Below are 23,775 nucleotides of genomic sequence, written 5' to 3'. Positions count from 1 at the left end.
CACCCAACCCTGCCCACTGGTGCCACCTGACACTCCACTCTCTGAGACATAACCTGGGCAGGACGCTTCTGAAAAGTCTTTGCTCAGAGCAGCTTGGGCAGACAACGGCCAAACCTTTTCAGTGACAGCTGAGGAGCCGAAGTCCAGAGCTGGAGGCAACACATGGCTTGTTGGCATTATCTTAATTCCCTTGTTAATATTATTCTATAGATTGGCTTCATCCTAGTGAACATGATGTCATGAGAAACTGCCTGGGCGTAAGAGAAATGACAGGTTAACTTGCCTTTCTGTTTGTTTTCCATAATAAATGATATAGTTCCTTGAACACTTGAAGCCATTAACATTTTAATTTATTCATGCTTTTTCTTCCTGGCATCCTAATGGTGATATTACTTGATGATATCAGCTTTGACAGTGGCACCTTGCATATCTTTTGTTAGACTGTTGGCTGGAGGAGCCGGCTTGCTTTGCTATGCCGTTCTACCTATTTCTTGCACCTCAACAGTTAAACAGAGAAACAATGCCAATGACGTCAATGATCAGGAGCTGGATAAGGACCCAAGCTAGCGTGCCTTGCAAGGCATCCTTCCAGACAGCTGGCATGCACTGGCTTATGTATTCCAGCCGTGACACTCTGTGGTGGGTTTTATTATCAACACACTCACATCCACAGTCAAGGAGGCTGAGACACAGGGCAATGAGGTGACTTGCTCAACATTGCTTTAGGCTCATCCATGCTGGGCTTGGGCCTTGCAATCTGGATCTGGTGTGGGGTGCCTGCATGCTCAAGGTTTCTCTGTCCATGCCTTTTCTTCTCTTCTGTGACTGACTCTTACATAACAACAAGGAGCCCATTGTGCTGGATTGCTGTGTTAGTAAGGAAAATGTGGCACCGTGGTAACAGACATGCTACGGCTTGAATGCAGACTCCGCAGTGAACCTTGGAGTTTAATCGTTACGTTTGAGGATCTGGGGGGAGGGTCACCAGGCATGAGGGTGCATAACTATAATCCCAGTACTTAGGAAACTGAGGCAGGAGTATGGGGAGTTTGAGAACAGACTGAGTTACATAGGGAGACCCTGTACCTTCTAGAAAGCAAGAGGAAAGACCAGGGAGGATACTTGTGATGAGGCTGGGTCTGGTCACAAGGGTGCTGTCCTTCTGAACAAATGACAGAATTTTGGATCCTTGGATGGTCTTGAAGTGGGTCTTTTACAAGAGCCGCTTTCTGTCTCTTGTCTATGCCCCTCTCATAATGTTTATTGTCTGGTTTTGCGTCACTATGACCACAGCACCTGACTGGAACACTTAAAGGAGGAAAGATTTAACTCAGTTCCTGGATTCAGAAGGTTTGGCCATCATGGCGAGGAAGATGTACCAGAAAAGAACAGCTCCTATCCTGTAGGAACGCTCGGATTCAGGTGGCTTCCTTTTATCTACCTGGACCGCAGTCCATGGGCTTGCTCTGTCCTCTTCAGTTAATCCTCTCAGGAAATACCTTCAAAGACATACTCAGAGAAGTCCTCAACCCCCTCGGTCATCTTGACAGAGATTAACCTTCACACGGCGTTATGTCCTGGCCGTCACCCATCACAAACCTCTATCTTGAACAGGCCAGCCTCTAGAACCCCGAGTTGAATAAACTCTTAATCTTTGTACACTACCCAGCGTATGGCATGTTTTAGGAAGAGAGACAAGGCTAGCAGAGATACGACTAAATACTTTTCCTCATTCCTCAATCTTGTTGTATATATTCAAAGTATAATTCTTGCCAGAAGACCCAAGACCTTTGAGGCATTTTTAAGTTTAAAATAATGAAAGGATAGTCAAGCATATTTTTGCTTAATGTGTATAAATAACATAGCTCTGCATAGGTTTGACCATTTGAAGATTAGGGGTGAATCGTGAGGAGACCATGGGCATTCCTGAATGCTAAGGCACTTTCAGAATTTATTGGCCTCAGTGCTCACATTACACCTGTGTTTTCAAGTAGACTACCTTCCATCACCCAAGCTTTTAAAGAGTGCTCAGTGCTTCATTGTCTGGGCACAGGTCAGGAAGGGACTTCAGGCTTCAAGCAGCAGAGATGCATGCTCACTGCCCTTAAAGCGATAGATCTGCATAATCGTGCCTGTGATTTTGACTCTATGTGCGTGAACCAAGGCTAGAATGTGGTAAGCAAAAGAGACTCAGAGGAATATATTAATTTCAGAAAACAAGTCTCTCCATCCAAGGAATTTCCCCCATGAATTCATTTAGAAATTACTGCAACTCTTAAAAATGAAAAAGAAACTCATATTTCTTAATGTCTGTTCATCATTAATATTACACCAATTATTGCATTGCTTTTGGCTGATAAATATACAGAGGACAAGTGAAGGCCGTAAGATGGATTAATTCTCCAGAAGTACAAACAAAAACTTTCAGTATTTTATATCACGTAATTAAATGCGATTTCTAGTGCCTGAACTTGGGACTTGCTAATTAGTTGCCTGTAGAAGATGACTTAGACGCATTTTGTGCTTGATGCTCAGAACCAGAGTCTTTGTAAGCCCTGCATGGCACTACTGACGAAGAATGCTTGCAGAATCAGTCCTACCTGCAGAAGTCCGGGGGCACCATGCCATAAACATCGATCCTGTCGCAGAGCTCCAGGGCGATTGTCATGGTGAACCAGCCGGTGCTCAGCCAAGTGTTGGAGATCTTCCTGGAAGGAACAACGGTGAAGTCTACACTCTGCTATAGCAGTCCCAGGTCCATAAACATGCAGGGGCCTTTCTGGAGTAAGGCTGACTATGAAAAAATCACCCCCAAACCTAACACACATGCACACACCACACACACACACTTATATGCACACACACATTCATATCCACATGCATGCACACACACACACATGTACACACACCACACACACTCACATGCACACACATATCACACACACTCACATTCACATGCACACACATTTGCATGCACAGGCACACACATGCACACACATCACACACACACTCACATGCATGCACATACACACACATGCACACACACCACACACACACTCACATGCATGCACATACACACACATGCACACACACCACACATACACTCACATGCACACACACAAGCACACACGCACACACACTCCTTCTCTCACTCCCTCCCATTTGATAAACATCTGGAGTTTTGCTACTGAAATCTGTTATAGCACAATCATAGATGATGTTGATGCTTAAGGGGTTTCTACATCATTAAAGATAATGATCATTGTTGGAATGTTTAGGTGAGTGTCGTCATAACTCAACTGGGAGATGATAATATTCATGTGGCAATTTGTTATTAGTTAGAATACTTGACTAGGAACTCTCCCTGTGCCCTTAACAAGCTAGATAATGAGCAACATCGTTAAGAATAAGCATAAGATCTTGCTATCTCTCTATCTTTTCATATAGCTAATTATCTATCATCTATATATGTATGTATGTATCTAACATTTATCTATCCTCTATTAATATTTACCACCATCATTTATTACTTACCTAACATCACTCTATCTTTCATTCTGTCATCTGCCTATCATCATCTATCACTCATTAATCTGTCATCTGTCTATCAAACATTATCATGTACGTATATATGTATTTGTCCACCCATCCATAAGAGGTTGTCCCCACGCACAATAAGAACACCAGCATCGTAACTAAATGTCCTTTCTCAGGAGGAGCACATGCATTTGGGGAAAGTGGAGGAAGAGAGCCAGGGGGATGTTTACAACTAATAAAACATCTACTTTACCTAAGGGCACTCAAAGCCTTCTGAAAATGTCTAAGTCCCAAATCCACAAGTTTAAGGAAATCAGTCTGCATTTTGCCATCATTAACATGTCTATTCAGACATCTGAGTGGGGGCTGGACAACATGCCCAGCCTGAGGAGACCTGCGGAGACACAGCACCAAGGTCTAACTTGAGTCCTGAGAACGACATGCTGGTCTGCATGCTCCACCGCTGTGGATGTTAATGTCCGTTCTTTGGGGACTGCCGCTGTTCTTTCTTCAATGCCACGGCATGCCTCATTAGCCAGCTCCAAACACCTTATCCCCAAGGTCAGACTGTCTGGCTTTGCCCAGCCACACTGCTGCATGTGAGGGGAATGGCAGAGCTGCAGAAAGGGCTTTCTGAGTGTACTGTTGAGGTCCGTACACGGAGAAGGGAGACTGCTAATGGGTTTGTTTTATGTCCCTTCATGCAGAGACAGGAAAATACTTTAAAGAATGCTTTTGCCTTGTAAAGTGCTTGGCGGACATGGGTGGCTTACATTTTCAATTCCAAGTTCTTAAGCCTTAAGACATGTTTGGCTTACAGTTTCAATTTTGAGTTCCTAAGCCTTTAACGTGTTTTCCTCCACTCTTCTGCCTCCTGCCCAGACTTGTTAAAGCCCCTACAGGTGAGGATAACGTGAACCTGACTGTCTCCTGCTTCTCTTGTACTCGGCTGGATGACCTGAGGCAGTGGCTGTTGACCTCTGAGCCCCGCTGTCTTTTCTGCAAAGTAGGTATGGGGTGCTCCATTCTCTATTTGAGAACTAAGGGTCCAAGTGGGGTGTCCTGACACATGGAGATCCCTTCAGCACTGTGTGGTACCCACGAAGAGAGCCCTCCCCACCCTCTGCTGCTGGGGCTGATGGAAGAGGGACAGCAGAAGCCAGGGCGGCGCTTCCAGTTTCTGGAGGCATGAATCCAACCCTTCCCTCTCACCAGGGATGTTGATTCATAGGCTTTAGGAAGCAAAAGGGGAAGAGGAGCAAAAGCCTTGGTTTCAGTGAGAGTCCACGCTCACATCCCTGCCGTCCATGTCCTGGGCAGTTCTTCCCAGACTTGTCTGAGGGATTACTAACCAGGAAATGTGGAGGCCAGGAAGAAAATGACTCTCACTCTTATCCCAGAGGTCCCTGAGAGATCTGGGCACCAAATGACTATGGTCATATCTCCTGCTTTTACATTCCCAGGGATTTCCTAGGAGCAGAAACCCCCTGCAAGCATCCCTCTGATTCGGGATAGAACACAAACCATAGCCTCAAATGCAGGAGGATGTGGGGCCGCAAGGCATGGGAAGAAGGCAAAGTCGAGGCTAGAGGAACTGGAAGTGAGGCTCTTTTTAAGTACCACTTAAAATTCTCCAGACTTCCCAAATAATAGCTTGGGATCACACGTTGTAGAAACGCAGCTGCTTTGTTCTGTCTTCCTGAAAGAGTCTGAACTTTTTTTTTTCTTCAACAAAGGAGTATCTACTGTTTTTACAGTTAATCAGCTGTAATGAAGGAATATGAAGAGCTGTCATGTGCTTATTAGTGAAAATTAGCAGATATTCTTTTATATGATGAAGTAACACACTGAGCAGATAATGCTACAGTGCTCACTAAATTACAATTAAAGGCCTTTCTGCTCCACCAGAATCTCATTTATAATCTCAACGGAAATATTCTTCCTGCAGTTATTTCATTTATGCTTCCTTTATGTAATTACTATAATATTGGTTCTGAATCATATTTTCCTAATGTGCCCTTATTCAATTATAAAGTTATTTTCAAGTGTAGTTACTCTCTACTATCAAAGAGCACGATTTGGCCATCTCTGTCATCTGCCGTGCTTCTTAATTACAAATTGTCCATGAGTCATTCTCCTCTCCACTTTTAAGGGAAACATTTCCTATAAATCAAAGTCTACCGACTTGGCCCATTGCTTAAAAAGATTTTAGCCTGGACTGATATCCCAGTGATGGGTTTGGATTGCTTAGAAATTAAACTCTTGATGCCTCTTCAACATACACTCCTGTTCTGTTGGATTTTTTAGCATAAAGGGAAAGAATACTTTTCAACCAAATGCTCTGGGTTTCAGTAGAATGAGAATCTATTCTGGAAGGTTTTTTTTTTTTTCTGTCTCCCAGTTTAGGACTAAGAACATAAAAGAAGAGTGAATCAATATAAGGCTGTCTTTTAAAAGACAGGCTCCTGAGCTAAGAGACACAGCTCCTTTGGAACAATCGGTGTGCTTTGGTGGGCTACAGGGTCACAGGTGAGACTCCGCGAGCCAGGGTAGGGTGAGTACTAACTGAGCTGCTTCTGCAGAAAGAGGCCAGAGAGCTCAGCTGCAAAGGCCAGAAGAGGGCACCAGATCTTACTACAGATGGTTGTGAGCCATCATGTGGTTGCTGGAATTGAACTCAGAACCTCTGGAACAGCAGGCAGTACTCTTAACCGCTGAGCTATCTCTCCAGCCCCTGCAAAGACTTCTTATGGTCGGGACCAACATAGATGTACTTACTAAGCGGGTTTTCGCTGGTCAGGCTTTAGGGAAGGGTAGGATAAGTTCCTTGGGGGTCCCAAGTGACCAAAAGGTGAGATAGTACAGTCTCCAAGCTACCCACAGCATGTGGTCCCTTAAGGAACCAGCCATGGGCAGTTATCCTCATGAACCCTGTACCGGGGCTGTAGGAAGACTTAAATTTAATAAACAATCGTTAAACAAAAAGAGAATGCATTTTCTATGGAACAGACAGTTTAAGCTTATTTTTGAAATTTCTAAGCAGCAACCTTTAATTGTAAAATTTATTGCTTGTCCATTTTTTTTTTTATAAAATATGTTCTTGGTTAAAGAACTTTTTAACATGCAGGACTGTCTCTCCTGTTGCTGGGTCACTCTGCAGTCCAGGCTGGCCTCAAACTCACAGAGCTCCACCTGCCTCTGCCTACTGTGAGTGCTGGGTTTAAGGCATGCACCACCACCACCTGGTTCTATTATCTAGTCTTAATGAGCACTTTGGAAAGCATTGCCATGAACCATGGTTTGTCTCCTGCCGTACAAGTTACAGCTCCACTTTCTTCCTGTCACTGCTTGGTAAATGTCTAAGGCGATGGGTTTGCAGGGTGCCATCTTATCTTTGAGTCTCTCCAGAGGCAGAGGCAAGATGCAGTGTTAAGTGAGTCGTGGGTTTTCAGTGAATAACAGTTGACAGCATGGTTGTGCGTCTTTGAAAGAGAAAAATAATCTCACCTTTCTCCCCCCCCCCTCTCTGTGTGTGTGTGAATGTTTGTGAACTCCAGAGGTCAACCTATCTTTCTTCAGGGGCTGTCCACTTTGTCTTGTGTGTCTCCCTGGTCTGGAATTCATCAAGTAGGCTATGGTTGCTAACACCAGGCCCCAGTCATTTACCTGTCTCCCAGTGCTGGGATTCTAAGCATGACCCACCATGCCCTCCACACCCCATTTTTTGTGTGGATATAGGGGATTCACATTCAGGTTCTCATTCTAGTGCAGCGAGCACTTTGTACACTGAGTCCTGCACTGCTCACTTCCGGAAATGAAGCTACTGTGTCCTGCTTTTTCCGAATGTGGGCCAGGGACCACTTAGCCTTTTTTTTTTTCTAAAATAAGGACCTGGTCATAAATTACTCAGTGATTGTCACTGTGCACCGTGTCGTTCTGCATGGTACACTCAGCTGGAACAGTCTGTTACTAGGGAGACCCAACATGTGGGCCCCAGTGAGGTTGATGACATGAATATGAGGCTCACAACACAGACCCTCAGACAGAGCTTGGCTTTTAGTGAATCTGTCCCCAACACACATCTTCACTACCCCTGCTTCCCTCCATCCTGAGCCCCGTACCTGTCCCCAACACACATCCTCACTAGCCCTGTTTCCCTCCATCCTGAGCCCCGTACCTGTCCCCAACACACATCCTCACTACCCCTGCTTCCCTCCATCCTGAGCCCCGTACCTGTCCCCAACACACATCCTCACTACCCCTGCCTCCCTCCGTCCTGAGCCCCATACCTGTCCCCAACGCACATCCTCACTACCCCTGCCTCCCTCTGTCCTGAGCCCCGTACCTGTCTTTGCCGGTCTCCTGCTTGAAGAGCTCATCAAACTGCAGCATCTTGTGGCGTGTGATCATGAAGGCCTTCAGCCGGGGCAGCACCTGACTGAGGAGCTGCAGGTTGTTGTACACCTGGCCCTTGCCATCCCGCCGCATGTAGCTGCTGGGGCCCCAGAAGATGAACACGGTGCCCTGGCTCACATTGAGCAGGTCGTGGCGGTTGCGGAGGATCCTCTGGATGCTGGAGTGCGCGATGACCCGCAGGCTGGTGCGGTTGCCCACATCGAGCCCGTAGCCTCGGGTGGGGGCGTCGTTCATGCGGATGACACACTCTGTCCGATCGATCTGGGGGCCCTGCTGACTGTGCAGCAGGTGCCCTGAGCTGGTTACCAGGGCGCAGTCGGTACAGTGCATTTTCAGGGGCTGCAAAGCAGAGGGAGGAGAAAGATGGGGTCAGGCAGAGGAATCGCCTTTCTTGGCACCACCAGGTTACATCCCTGTCTTCAGATGTCTCCTCCCTTATTTTATTCACCCCTCATCCTCCCCACCCCCTTGTGGCAGATCATATCTGGGCCCATTGCAGCTGCATGAATCCTTGCACTTCCTTCTAAACTGCAGCAGAAAGGCAGAAGGGTAGTGTTGATCTGTCTGTCACTGGCTTAGATCCCTGTGTGAACATGTGACCCGGTAAGGTGGCCACTGGTGATGGGAAGAAGTCATACTTTCAGAACTGCACCTTTCTAAATCCAAAGTTGGCCCCGCGTCAAAGTGAAGAGTCTTCCACAAATTGCTGTGGCTCGGGTTTGGCGCCCTTCTCCATCCTGCTGCAAAGCTAAACATTTATCACGGCTCTCGGATGCTGTGGATGCCTGACCCTCAACAAAATGCCGCTTAAGGATCAGATGGTGATGACATGAAGATTCAATGCTGTCATTTTGACATGGAGAACTGACTATTTGATCTTGTTTTAAGGTTTGGAGGAGGGCAGACACCGCCCTAGCCCGTTTTCGCTGATGTGAATAAAGTCTCACTAAGCATTTATCAGCCTCGGCCTCACACCTGACTCTGCAGAGCTTGGGTTCTTTCCTGCAAACACACCCCACGATGGCCTGCATGGAAAGCCAGCCAGGGGCTGCGCCCCCCGACAGTGCTCAGTCGAGCATCTGGAGCCAGTGACTTCCTTTCTGAACACCTAAGAGCCAACAAATTAAACATCTCCTGCCCATGTTTAATGGGAACGATCTCTTCCGTGTTCTAAGAAGACAATGAGATTAGAGCCTGAGCCCAAAGTCGGGAAGTTCAAAAGAAAAAGAAAATGGCAGCCGGGCGGTGGTGGTGCAAGCCTTTAATCCCAGCACTCGGGAGGCAGAGGCAGGTGGATCTCTGTGAGTTCAAGACCAGCCTGGTCTACAAGAGCTAGTTCCAGGACAGGCTCCAAAACCACAGAGAAACCCTGTCTCGAAAAACCAAAAAAAAAAAGAAAAAGAAAATGGCAAATAGGATGTTTATTTATTTTGAGACAAGTGCCTCTGGGTCCCAGGATAAGGGACTACTGCGCTTGGAAAAAAAATCCAAAAAGGCAGGTGGACAATCAGCAATGGAGCAGGCGGTGGAAACCAACCGGAGAGATGTTTTTAAGAAGGAGGAAATCACAGAGGTAGAAAGTGGTCTTCAGTGTTGATCACCAGCACTAAAACAGCTTTCCTAAAGAAAAGAGACAGTAGGCATGGGGAGGCAGGGGACTTGACTTGACTTCTAAGGGCTGATGACAGTGGAGAAGGAGACACACGGAATGGACCCTAACACTTACTGCAGTGACTGACCCAGTGTCGTCAGCTTGTCTGGGCGTGAGAGTTGGAAATCCTGCATTTTGGGAAACCCCTTAGTCCTGGGAAAGCGAGTGTTCTTAGCGAAGAATCGCCATTGGTGGAAAGGTCCCTGGACAGTCCTATGGCAATGAGGAACTTCTGCAGGTAGAGGGGCTGTTCGGACTGGGGCTGGGTGGGGTGGGGGAGTCAGGAGATGGAGTCTGTGTCTGATCTCAGAACAAGCTCACTAACCTCCTTACATTTTTTAAGACCAAAAGGAATGGGTTAGGTAGTTGTAGCCCTGTGATGCTGGTTCCTGCACCCATTTCTTCACTCTGACATTCATTTGAGGACCTTTAATGAATACTTCATATGCCCCGAGGAACCATACAACTCAGAACATTTTCTTCATTAGGTTACTTTATTGGCTTTTTTACCTTTATGTTTTTTATTAGCATGTATTAATCATATGTAATAGTAGGTTTCACTATGAAATTTTCATACATGTATATAATGTATACTTAATAATATCAGCCCTGAAATTAGCTTCTTTTGCCTCCTTTCCACTGATTCTTTACTCTTCCTAACCTTTCTACATGTGTGTGTGTGTGTGTGTGTGTGTGTGTGTGTGTGTGTGTGTGTGTGTGAGAGAGAGAGAGAGAGAGAGAGAGAGAAGAGTTTCTTCAGGGTTGCTTACAGGAGCCAGGGCACTTAACCAGGTAGCTACACCACTGAGAAAAATGTCTTTTCTGCCCTCAATAATTAAATAATTAACTCCCTACAGATCCTCAGGAGAGCAGGAGCCTTGAGAGCTTCCCTTCCTCCATGGCTGGGTGTGGACTGTTCATCGTCTCAGAGCTGCTGTTAGCTCTGTGATGTAACCCCACATCATGGGTGGCAGAGAGGGACCCACAATGCTAATCCTTCCTCTGGCTCCATGGTGTGGGCCCCAGATCCAATCAGAAATTGGCTGGTGATCCCCATAACGATCTTGTCACTACTGAATCAGTGGCACATCTTGTCTGAATGGTCACTATAGCATTGCAGAGAACAGCTAATGATTCTCCCTGGTGGCCTGAACCTTCCGTCAATTCGAGGGCTCTCCAGCAGAGCGGATGCTTCGGGTCCAGTTCCGGATGGATCTTTCTACATTCGCCAATGAAAACATGGGTGTCTTCAGGAATAAGGTCTGACCGTCTGGTTCTGGGGCAGCCAACCTCACTGTCACTTGCTCATTTTGCTTCAAGGGCTTCAGGGGTCTCCCTGACAACACCTTGTCTGGAGGTAGCCCATCCAGCACTCCGTCAGGTTACGTCAAAGTTCACTTCAGTGGGCCCTCAGTCCACATCGGCTGAACTTTCCATGCTGGTTTTGAATTTCCAGCCACTTTATTGACTGTGACTGGGGGCCCCGAAGAGGGTCCCAGCAGCTCATTTTCCCTGTAATTATTCTGTTAACTCCTCACAGCTGAGGCCGACTGACAGCTGAAACACCAGTCATCCCAGGGGCACTCCAAGGACCTTGGTCTTATTTTCATCTCCCTACAGAAGATCTTTTCAGGGACGGAGAAGGCTTCTGGACAGACCTGCCTTGCATATCCTCTGTGATCGCCGGACACAACCAGAACCCACCAGGTGTTGACCAAACTCAGACAGCTGTCCTTTCTCTCCCCTGCCCACCAGCTCCTGGCCGGCACTAACACCCCCTCTTCAAACTGACTTCATGTGCTGCATGGTGCAATGAGGGAAGTCCGAGTTCTGCCTTCTGTGTCCATTGCTGAGGAGCCAGTAAGAGCAGCGCTGGTCTTCTACATGTGATGTTACACTTCCAGCAGTGGAGAAGACCGTGTACAGAAGGTGGGACCACTTCCAAAGAGGAGACGGAGTCTGGTTCCTGCATTCGGAAGGACCAATGATGTCTTGGAAGCACGACTCTCTTTCTTTCTGAGGGAGCTGCGCTCTTCCATATCTCAGCACATTACAGTCCTAAGCGTCTGACTGAGCTGGGCGGAGCAGGCACAGGTGCTGAGTTGGTTCCTGGTGCGGTGTTTGTGTAATGGGATGTGGGGTGGACAGGCTGCTAGGCAGAGCATGGGAAGACCAACTTTGGGTTCTGCTTGGGAGACAAAGTGCTGCAGACGATGGAGGTGGGGACGGGGGCTCTGAATGGAGCTTTTACCTAGAGAGAAAGCTTGTCTGTATCTTCCTCACGATATTCAGCCCCCCAGATCCTCTGTCCTTGGAGTCCATTTGCTCCGCAGCTGTGTGGTTTTGTAGACAGTACGGCCACCCACATCAAGTCACTCCCATCTCGGCTGTCTCCCATCCTGATCTTTAAAAAGCGTTTAACCGGTCTGGGAAGCAGCTGAGATGAAGCGATTGTCCAGGACACACACAGCCCTGCACGAAATCCCCAGCACCAGATAAAGCACTCAGCATGGCTGTGCCTGTCAGTAATGTCTTCACTTGGGCTGCAGAGAAAAGTTCAAGGGCGTCCTCAGCTACAGAGTGAGTCTAGGTCAAGCTGGGCTGGATGCTGACTAGAGAAAGTGACGGCTGAGTGAGAGAGTGCCAGCTTCTCATTTTCTCTGTCCTGTGAATGCACAGGAGCAGAAGGTATAAAGGTGCCCAACCAGCAACTCACCAGTGAGTGTCTTGGTTCTGACGTACAGTAGGAAGGGGACTGGCCAAGACACCTGTCTTCACGGGAGAGGACAGTGGCGTCATCATGGCTAGAGCTCAGGGCACTGCCCGAAATTAATGGCTGGCTGGAATAATGTCCCAGGACGCAGTAAGGGCCATTAAGCCCAGCCAGTTATTAATCCCCAGTAAGAGCTTGATGCTAAGGTCATTAGAGCTGGCATCAGGTGAAAAATGCCCAGAAAAATCCACAGCACATCAGGTGTTCCCGGAGAATGAGTCCTCAGAGACCCGGAGCTGCGGCTCACCTTCTACCACCCCACACAGGGGGTAAGCAAGGTGCCTGGGAGCTTGCGGGAGGCAGGTGGCCAGCAGGCTGTCCAGAGGAACATGTGTGTGTACATACGTGTGCGACTCATTATGTTTCTGCCGTCTCCTTGCACTCTGTCACTTTGCAAGCATTTCCTATGGCCCTAGAACCCTTCAGGGGGCCCCGGATGGTGTTAGAGAATTTGGACTAATCCTTCTATCACATTCCTGGCCCCTTTCTCAACATAAAACATCCCATAAAGTGCACACACGCACACACACACACGGGACAGGGGAGCATGACAACTTCTATCATGGCTAACTCCTTCACACAGTGGTGACAGGAACAATTCCTACTTGAGGAAGCAAGCTAAGAAATCAAGGTCTGATTTTTGTCACAGCTGGAGGAGCAAGAGCAGGCAGAATTCTCTCCTGTGACCCAGCGATGCCTCGGGAGCGTTTCTTAAGAGGCCAGGCCAAGCCGAATTAGAGCTGACACCTAAAATACCCGGTGATGTCCTTGCACACAGTTGCAGCCAGCAGCCCCGTGGCTTCCCTTCTTAAAACGCTGATTTATTCGGCAGGGGGAAAGGTGCCTCAGAATGTGATGCCCATTAGCTCAGTAATGACACTGGCCTTGCGCTGGGGGAGGGAGCCTGTTGGTCTGGAGCAAACAGATATATTAAATGGCTTCAGGTGTTTCAAGACACTCTGGCCTTGCAATCTGATGTTTTCCTGTAATTACCAGGCTGTTATTAGCTGTCAATCTCGGTCCAGGAGCCTTGGTGAAAGCCACACTGATTATTTAATGTGAGTCTCCAGGAAAATGTGACTCTCTCAAGAAGACAGGCCCACCTACTATTCTCTGGGGCCACAGGGCTTCAGCAGTCGCTCTCAGTCAGCTGCTCTCTTCACCCATAACTTCCGGTATTGTTCCCACCCCTTGCCAGGCTCCATGGCAGAAGGCGGGAACGAGCCATGTCTAAAAATCAGGTTTTTAATGTTGCTGGCTTCCAACTTACTTCTTGTACTTCTCAGATGAGTATTACTGGGCAAGATGCTTAGCCTTTCAAGGCCCATTCTTCATCCATAACACGAACACGGGGAAGCCCATCTCCAAGGGGAAGCGTGCCGTCTCAATTCACAATGCACCTGCCCCTACTCGTCCCCTGATTCTGGGCTCATTCTTGATATTTGTCCTGTAGCCTACAGTTCATTTATTCCTGTTGGGTCTGTCTCCTCCACCTCCTCCCTCCCCATCTCATAATGCCTCCTGCCTTCATAAGTCCCCCGCACCTCACGTTTGTGTCAGTGGTACTCTTAGCTCTGAGTTGATGGCATCTCTCATTCCGCCTCAACTAGAAGTTCCCGGAGTCATCTTCAACACGCAACTCAAGTTCTGTCTGCTGAGCCTTCTGAGGGATTCCCGTTGAGCTCTGTGCTGCGGCCCAGCATCTGCAGCTCGCTCTTGGTCTGTCCCCCAGCGTTCTTCTGTACAGCCACTCCACTGCCCTCTCCCGCTGCTGTCTGTCTGATGTGTATTGCGTTGGCTGTTCTTGCTCTCTGTGTGGCTCTTATTTAAGCCCTTCAGGAGTAGCCTCGCATGCTAAAAAAATCCTTCCTGCTTTCCCATTTCACCAGTCACCTGTCCCATCTGTCACTTTCTCCCATGACCCAGATTTTACTTTATTTTTATAAACTGGCGTGTCACTCTAAAGTATTCCTAATTATTGGTTTGTGTGCCTTTGTGTTTTGTCTGTCCCATATTCTGGGATGTAAAAGGAGAGGCACGATCTTACAGTTTCTCTAGCACCGCATGTTCAGCAGAGGTGGTCAACAAAAGCATGTAGACACTTACTTGGGGCGTGGCCTGAAGAATGCCCGTGGGTGTGCTTGCTGTGTTTGAGTGTCACCGGTCGGCAGGTGACCAGTCCCAGGTGACTTGAGAAGCTGATCTTATTTTCTCAAGTGCAACATTGGAGTTCAGTACATGTTTCATAACCGTAAACAGCACTGAATTAACTTCAAGGGGAGGCCTGGGAAAGCCCATAATTTCTTTTTAATTTAATTGCATTTTAATGAGCTTTTAACAGTCTTATTAAGATATAATTTGTATGCCATAAAATTTACCCATTTTGTTTTATTACCATTTTAATATGGGGGTCTCCTGTAGCCCAGGCTGGCCTCACACTCACTATGTATCCAGAGATGGCTTTGAACCTTTGATCCTGTCCCCACCTCTTAAGTGCTGGGGAGTGACAAATTCACTGGTTTTAAATTCAAGTTAGGTGGCTCCACCATGACCCAATTTTAGAATAGTCCCATCATCATTCTGAAAAGAAACCATTTAAAGCCCTGCCCATTCCCTGTCTACCCCTATTGGACTATTGGGCCACCTTTAATCCTCAGTTTGCCGTTTTGTCTTTAGCTGTTTGTTGTCAAGGGGATTCCCGTCTGCGGTCACACGCTCTACAGTGTACCTGTTTTTCCGTTCACTGGTTTATTTGAGTTCTATCTGTTATTTATTATAAGTCATGTGACAAGTATGCAAATATGAGCCTTTATGTTCTTGGGGAACCTAGGAATGGCATTGCTGCAGCATATGATAATCTTGTTTAATATCTTAAAGTTTGCCAGACTGCACTCCCAAGCTGCCGTACATGGGGATTCCATTCTCTGCATCATTGCCAGGGTCTCCTGATGATGGCCATTCCAATGTGTGAGAGAAAATGCTTGTGTTTTCAGGGTTCTAAGGAAAAATGGAGTTGACGTTTTTTATAGGATTATTTTGCCATATTTTGAGTTTCTGACTCTATGTATTGCACCATGCCTTCCACACTAAACAAGTCAGCAAAAGTAGAAGACTACTGAACTCTGGGTCAACATTCAGTTGACTTCTGGTATGTGTTGAGCCACGTGTGCTGGGTGATCTTAATGTCAGCTTGGCTGGGCTAAGAGCCCCTGAGGAGATCAGGGAGGCATACCAGGGTGTCTATGAGGATGCTTCCAGGGAGGTTATCTGAATGGAAAAGACGTGCTCTGAATCCGAGTGGTGCCATCCCCTGCCTGGGGTCCCGAGGAGATAATACAGTCCTGCTAAGTTTCTTCATGGTCCTTACCACAAGCTTGGATGACTGAAAGTTCTCATTCTTCATCCTGGTGCTTGGCACGCAGCTTAGAGCAGGTGTTCAGGAGATATTTGAGGTCATTTATTGCTGTCTTGGTTTCTTGTGTCCTTGGTAAGCCATAAATGGTTTTCTTTTGTTTCCCATGAGTGTGCACAGTGACTTGAGGGGCAGGTCACATCCTAGAGACTACTTCTTGACTGGAATTCAGGCACAGTGGTTGGTAGTTTACATGGGTTCACCTGCTATTTTCATGTAACTCCATGATGCAACCTCCTTCATACACACATGCAATTGCTCCCTGGAGGGCAGGCCACATAAAGACCCACGTGCTCATTTGAATAATCAGAAGGCTGCTTTTCAGCCTAAGGTGATCTTGAGTGTTGCTGGGCAAGTCTGATCCATAAACCTGGCTTGATTGATCTGCTAGCTTTGCAAGAAACCTAGGACAAAGGTGAGCATGCTCGCAGGCCTGGGGAGGTAACTGAGCTGATGGCCATGAGAACTGAGAGTACCATGGCTGAGTAGAGAGTGGGGAAATGCTGGTGGGCATCCTGTAGCCACGGTACATCCTCCAGGCCAGGCAGCAACTTGTTTTGTTAATGCAATGAAAGTTTCTTCTTCTCCCTCTCATTTGCTCAACACACCGCTCTTAGGCACTGGCTATTTATGTAATGGAATCTCTTGGGTAGCTACCCAGGACAATACTGCCTTCACCTCCTGGCTATTCCCTGCTCAGACATGGGAGGAGTGTACCACATAATGACACAGACTCCTGGCAAGAAGAGAGGGCCATGTCTCATTTGGTCACATGACCAGAACAGTGAACATGCAGTACTGAGCTGGAGGGAACCCAGCGTGGGTGACAGGCATGGGTACCAACCCTAGGCCCATCATTGTTGGCAGAATTAGATGAAGAGTTGGATATGGTCACATCTGCCTGCAATCTCAGAACTCAGGAGGCAGAGGACAGAGGGCCACCTTGGGGTCTAGGCCAGCCTGGGATACATGGTGAGACTCTGTCTCAAGACCCAACAGAAGAAGAGAGGAAGGGAAGACAAAAGGATGTAGATGAGGGAGAGGAGGCAAGTAGGAAGAGAGAGAGAAGGGGGAGGAGGAGAAAGAAGAGAAGAGGCAAAAAGGGAGGAAAAGGAGCAGAAGCCTGTGCAAGAGAGGGAACAAAAATGGCACCAGAAATTAGAAATCTTGGAGAAATTTAGAAACTTAAAGAACCAAGGTGAAAGCGACAGTATAGATGCTGAGAGACCAGGGAGGTGGGAGCGGGGCCTCAGCAGAAGAGGCTAGGAGTCAGGAGGCCTGCCGTGGGAACAAGGTCCCGCCACGTGCCACAGTCATCTCCAGTGGTCAAAGAGGCTGCCATGAAGCCTCACTCACGTAGGTAGGTACAAAATCAACTGGGACCTTCAAACATAGCCTAGACAAATAAGATTTGGTGCGAAGAAGGATCCTGCTTATATTTTAAGCTTCATTTGCTAGTAAAATTTATTTCCCAACCACACATTGAAATGAAGTGCTAGAGCCGGGCGGTGGTGGAGCACACCTTTAACCGCAGCCCTTGGGAGGCAGAGGCAGGTGAATCTCTGTGAGTTTGAGGCCAGCCTGGGCTACAGAGGGAGTTCTAGGATAACTAGTGCTGTTACACAGAGAAACCCTGTCTCAAAATAAACAAACAAGCAAAAAAAGGAATGAAGTATTACATTCGAGAAGTTATTGTTGGAGGGGACTGAGCGCCACCTTCCTCACTAGACAGGGGAGTTATCGTTGGAGGAGACTCAGAGCTATCCTCCTCACTTAGTATGACAGGGAGACTGCTTCCTCCAAACCCACGTCTCCTTCCATGAGGCATCCAGTGGATGTGGTTTTTGGCCCCACACCACATCTCCAGTTTTTGTGTCTTTAGGGTGAGCCACAGGCCCCCTGACGGACCTGAGCAGACACCCCTTGGACACTTAGGGAGAAAGACATCCTTAACTCTTTGCTCTTCCGATGCCCCCATCTACCAGGCCTAGTGAATTTGAAACATAGATGTTGGCAGAGGGAAAGGATGGAGGTCCATACCCAGGTCTCCAAGAAGTCTTCTTTTTGACTCTGTGACCAGGAAGCTCATCTCGAGCTATTGCCCCTTTTGGGTAATCTCTTTGGGACAACCTGTAGCCTAACCATGTTTTTTCTATGAGGGAGACAGGGCCCTTGTTCTGTTGACACTATAGCACAAGGCTAGAGGTCAGGTCCTCACGTCTCTCTGAAGGACGGTTCTGGCCACAGCTCTCAAACTCGGCTATCTTCTAGGACTTTACCCCCTTATCCACCAATGGAAGTCTGTGTTTCTAAAGGAATCCTTCATAGTCCTTCTCGCTGATCTGCATTAACTTCCTGCCCTGGGCCACCGCCTACTTCTCTAAACAGGCCCTGTCCTTGCATCTGTCCCGAGACCATCCCATCCAGAGCACACTGCCTGGGTTGCTAGGTCTGTCACACCCTCCACCTTCCTACCACTTCAGACCCTGTGCCAAGGTCACCTGCCCAGCAGAGCTTTGGGTCATAAAGATTGCTTGGGTTAAAACCCAATGGGTTGCCAGCTTTTCCCATTCTTTTTAATTTTTTAATTCTTTTTAATTGTTTTTATTGAGCTATACATTTTCCCCAATCCTCTTCCTTTCCCCCTCTCCTCTTCTATCCCCCCTTCATGTTCCACACACCCAATTTACTCAGGAGACCTTGCCTTCTTCTCCTTCTTAAGTGGATTCATATATGTCTCTTCTAGGTTCCTCTTTGTTGTCTAAGTTCTCTGGGGTTGTGGACTGTAGGCTGGTTATCTTTTGCTTTATGTTTAATATTCACTTAGGAGTGAGTACATACTATGTCTTTTTCAGTCTGGGTTACCTCACTCAGGAAGTTTTTTTCTAGTTCTGTCCATTCCATTTGCTTGCAAACTTCAAGAAGTCATTATTTTTTTTTTACTACTGATTAGTATTCCGCTGCATAAATGTACCGCATTTCTCTTATGCATTCTTTGGTTAAAACAACTCTAAGATACCATCTTATGCCTGTCAGAATGCCAAGATAAAAAAACACGGATGACAACTTATGCTGGAGAGGATGTGGGGTAAAGGGAACACTCCTGCATTGCTTGTAGGAGTGTAAGCTGGTACAGCTGCTTTGGAAATCAGTATGGCTATTTATCAGAAAATTAGGAATCAATCTACCTCAAGACCCAGCAATACTACTTTTGGGTATGTACCCAAAGGATGCTCGCTCAACCAGACATAGCAGCATTATATGTAATAGCCAGAACCTGGCTTACCAGTTTTTGACCTTGGGGAAATTATTCAGTTTCCCTATTTCTTAGTTTCCTCATCTATCAGGTGGTGCAGGGTGTATGGTTTCAGGGAGTGAACTCTGCTTGCTCCTCTGCTTCCAGCACTTCCCACTCTGCCATTTCTTCCCCAGTTACAGCCATGCACATGCCCCCTCCTCGGGAGGGATGGTGATCTTTTTTTATCTTCATGTCTATACTGCTTCACAAAGTGGTCGAATTACAGAGCAGAGCCAATAAAGGTAGGCTGAATGAATGGACATGAATTTCAGAGGCATCCCAAAGTGGATTTCATCTTTCTATTCTTTATTGTTCGGAGAACTATGACTTTTTAAACATTTTTGATCCTGCTTAAATTCTTACCAGACAATGCTAAGACCCCTTTAACATTCTGGCGCCTTGAAAAGGCTTTGATAGTGTGGGTGCAGCTATGAATCCCTAGACTGAGGATTCCCACAGTCCTTGGGGATTTTGCTTGGGTGTCAAAGGCGAAGGACTTAGAGAGTCGCCGTGGCCAGGTCAAGCAGAACAGGGGTGGGTCCTTCACCTTTTTGCTTATTCCTGGATGAACCTGAGGTTTCAGAAGAGAGCCAGAGAGGGGTGCAGTCATTTGAGGCTTCAAGGACTGCATGTCCTTCAGCGCTGGCGGAGAGGGAGGTGCAGCGCAGGGCACTGTCAGCTTCAGAGCTTGACAGCTGCCTTCCCCTTGGCCTGGCCCCACTCACTTTCAGCTGCACTCAGGCCTGCTGTGGAGTTTACTTAAAAAATAAGGCTTAGGATGGACATCGGAGGTATAGGTCATTGTTTCATCAGACACAGTTTGTGTTTGTGTGTGTGTGCGCGCACGCGTGTGTGCCTGTGTGTGCATGCACACACTTTCCTATGCCACCCCAGGTGCCATTCTTCAAATGCCTTTTACCTCCCTCATCCCTTTCACAGAGAAACTATCTCACTGCCCTGGCATTCACTAAGCAGGCTAGCCCGGGCAGCCAGGGAGCCACCCTTCTTTGTTTCTCCAATGGTTGGATTACGATGTGAGCCACCATGCTTGGCTTCTATTACTTGCATTCTGGGATCAAGCTCAGGTCTTCACACCGATGATGTGACAAACCCTTTACTGACCAAGTCATCTCTTCCAGCCCTGAGAAGACATTGTCATTGCTGAAATCGTGGCAGTCTCCCGGCCCTCTGCTCTGCAGTTATTCCTCTTCCTTCTGGACTTTGCTCTTTGGACAGCATGCACAGAGGTGCTTACCACAGTCCCCTGCAAGCTGAGCTTACCTCCGGTCTCCACAGATCAGCCTCTCTTCCCTCCCCATAGAAAGGCACCAACTCCGTACAGTTGCTCCAGCCAGAGCTCAAGGTTAGGTCATGCTCGGTCCTGCCTCTGTTTCTCCACCCCAGCCCAGTCTTTGTCCTTTAGCCCCAGCTCTCCCAGCTCTGTCCACTCACCTCTGTTCTGTCTGCTGGCTTCTTGCCCTCACTCCCTGAGTTCACTGAACTTCACTCTAGCGCCTGCTTATTGGCCAACATCTCTTGCTGGATGCTAGACAATTTGAGGATTTTATTTGTTTATTCATTTTAAAATGTCGTTTGAGAGACAGTTTCCTGTATTCTAACTCACTATGTATTTAAAATGAACTTTAACGTCTACTATTCTGCCTCCAGCTCCCAAGTGCTGGAGTTATAGACACGGTCACCACACGTCCTTTATGCCGTCCCCCCAACACACACAGAGCCCTGGAGACGTTATTTCATCCACAGAGCTTGGCGCAGTGCCTGACACACAATATGGACGCAATATATCGTCACCCATATCAATCTCTGGCTTCCAGCAGCTGGAAAGGCTAATAGCAAAGTAACCTTCACCCCTGTTCCCAGGCACGTGCCCTCTGAGAAGGGTTCATGATCCCCATAGTCAAGAATAAAGGAGTCTGGGCACATCCAATCCATCTTTGGTGGGAAAGACAGCAGAGCATTGTGTGAGGGATCTGGGCACAGACCATGTATCCTTTGAGGTTAATTACCTTCTAGAACTGAGAAAGGACCCATGGGCAGCCCGTGCACAGGGAGCTCACTGTAGCGCTGGCTCCTGTCATTAGCCTTCATCACTCTCTAACACTTCTCCACTGCCATCCTGACCAGCCTCCTTTATGAACTGCTGGACACACACCCTATATCTAGGGTGTTTGGGACCTCATGACCCCAACACTCAGTTTGTTCCTGGGTTCTCTGCTTGCCCCACTCTTGATCCACTAGGAGCAGCCCTAGAGGGGTGGTGTAATGGGACCATGTTTCCACCACTGTACCCACACCCAAAACATTTCCATTCATTCAAACAAGTGCTTTCCAGTAGCTGCTATGTGCCAAGCACTGTTCTTCATGCTAGGGATGAAACAACTCAACCAAATAGATCCTCCCCAAAACTGAGCCTCTGCATGAACTGGGGAGATGGAGTGTGAGATCTGCCCTGGGGTTGATGGCCACCATCCTGTCTGTTCTGGTTTTACAAAGCCCTGCACGTGGCATCAATCCCAGGAACATGGAAAGGAGGCAACATTTCTCTTTCTCTGGGGAGACATTAAGGTTAGCTTGCAATGACCCCTCACAATGACACCCCTACAAGCCAACGCCAAGGCTGGGATGAAGCCCCTGAGGCAAATCAATCCCAGTTCCATGCAAAGGCAAACATGCCTGTACTTTCTAGAAAACAACCTCAAATCCTATTTTGGAGAGGCAGCAGGGTGACAAGAGACAGGATGCAGCCAGAGAGGGTTGGAGGTCACTTCCAGTGCTCACAGATGGGAGCTGGACAGACCTTCCCTGGCTGAGGTGCTGGGAGACTCTCCTTAAAGGCTGGTCCCAGAGTCCTTTGCTTTCTATGAAAATGTATCAAAGGTGGTATATCACATTTAAAATTAGCCATGCTTGGAACTGCGGAAGAGAGAGCAGCCCTGGGATATGAAGAAACATAGCCAATGTCACATAGTCGGGACCAAAGCTAAGTAAGACTGGGCTTTGTGTTCAAAAGACCAACCAGTGCCCTCCTCGCTGTGCAATGTTGCCTCCAAACAGAAAATGGGGGCACACGGTGTGTGTGTAGGGGGGGCGATGCCCTTTCCTGTAATCAGTTCTAGAAAAGTCTGAGTCTCCTACTAACCTGCTATGTCTATGTTTCCTCCCTGCTGAGAGCGGACAATCCCCTCACTCTGCCTGCAGGGTTAGAAAAGGACAGGCTGCAGGGAAGAGTGGGCTGAGGTGGGGCTGGGAGCTTTTGCTCAGTAGATGTGGCTGTGAGGCAGGAGACCCCCGCCTTCCCATCAGCCTCTTCTCACACACCCTTTCCCTCTCACCATCTTACCTTCTGGGTATCACAAGACCACTGGCTACAAATGTGCCCTGTGTGTCTGGGAATTCCAGATCAAAACTGCTCCTCTGTGACCCAATTTGAAAAGACCCAGGTACCCAGAGATAGCTATTTCTCACCTAAGTGCAAGAACCCAGTTCCTAATCCAAAGGGGACTGTATGGGGATCAGGTGATTAGCACTGGACCGGGACATGGAGTGAAGCTGAAGACTTTGGCGTCAGTGGAGGTTCCTAGGCACCATTCAGTATCTGTTGTGTTTGCAGAGGGCGAATGGAATTCATAGGGCCAGTGAGGGATATGAGAAGAGGCCCAGGGCCAGGGGTGACATGACCATTGGAGAAGACACAGGAAGGAGGGTCATGGCAGCTGGCCTTTGGAGATGGGAGGCATTCCTGGACAGATCCAGACAGTCAAGTCTTGGTTTGCTCCAGCATGGAACCCGGTGACCAGCGGTGTGCATGGGGCCCCTTTTGTGTAATCTTATCTTAGCCTGGGCATCCAGGCAGGACATCTGCTGTGTCTTCCTTGTAGAGATTCTGGGCCTCATATGGCACAGGCCTTTCTGAAACCCCTATAATCAGATGAGAAAATCAAGACGTCCCTAGGGTCTCATCTCCTAAAGGTCAGACCAGAGGAGGACCCACTTTCACAGACCAAATAATGATGCTACATCCCAGACAGCTCTCACTTAGGTGTGCATTTTATTGGCTGGGGGGGGGACAAAGCACCAACGATGGTGTAGCTCAGTCTGAAGGAAATGGCTGTATAGAAAAGGCATTGCTATTCTCATAGGAGGTCTGATTACATGGTTCCCAAATGTCCCCGAAGCCTCCTGACATGGGTGTGAGGCGCAGCCCTGTGAATTGTCAGCACACAGAAAGCTAGGATTTAGAGAGTGGCTTCTGCTGGGCGCTCTGTAAAATGTGTCCCGTGAGGAAGATTAGTATCAATCACAGGCTTATTGGAGAGAGAGATGGGGTCCAATGATAACCTGGCACCATCAACGAGAGTAATGGTCTAAGAAGCAAAAGCAATCAGAGAGGAGAATGGAATCTGCACAGAGACAGAAGTAGAAAGCCGGCGTCTAATGGATCACGCTGATGAACAGGCACTGTTAGCTGGCACAAAGGCAGGCGTGAGCGATGCCGCTCTGTGCACAATGCATGTGGCCAACACTGATCTTCAGGATGTCTCAGAAACAGACCTGCCACAGCCAGAAGCCCAGCCGCACACCGTGGTACTAAAATGCAATGAAGTCATTACCAACACGAGAAGACTTGCTGGTTCCAGAAGCTGCTTACAGGAGGGGGAGCTGACACT

General features: G+C 47.8%; 1 protein-coding gene across 1 annotated transcript in view; it reads right to left on the bottom strand.

Annotated features, from left to right (window-relative positions):
• Positions 1–23,775, bottom strand: part of St6galnac5 (ST6 N-acetylgalactosaminide alpha-2,6-sialyltransferase 5) — a 143,853-nt gene that overhangs the window by 14,863 nt on the left and 105,215 nt on the right. Inside the window, exons 3-4 of the mRNA XM_075981043.1 lie at positions 7,883–8,292; positions 2,601–2,708 (exon numbers count right to left, since the gene is read on the bottom strand). Of these exons, the coding sequence (XP_075837158.1) occupies positions 2,601–2,708; positions 7,883–8,292 (518 nt within the window). The remainder of the gene's footprint in view (positions 1–2,600; positions 2,709–7,882; positions 8,293–23,775) is intronic.

This window comes from Microtus pennsylvanicus, chromosome 7 (assembly GCF_037038515.1).
Source record: "Microtus pennsylvanicus isolate mMicPen1 chromosome 7, mMicPen1.hap1, whole genome shotgun sequence".
NCBI classification, from domain to species: domain Eukaryota; kingdom Metazoa; phylum Chordata; class Mammalia; order Rodentia; family Cricetidae; genus Microtus; species Microtus pennsylvanicus.
Note: the sequence above shows the minus strand (reverse complement) of the source record. Positions and strands in the feature narration are given on the sequence as shown.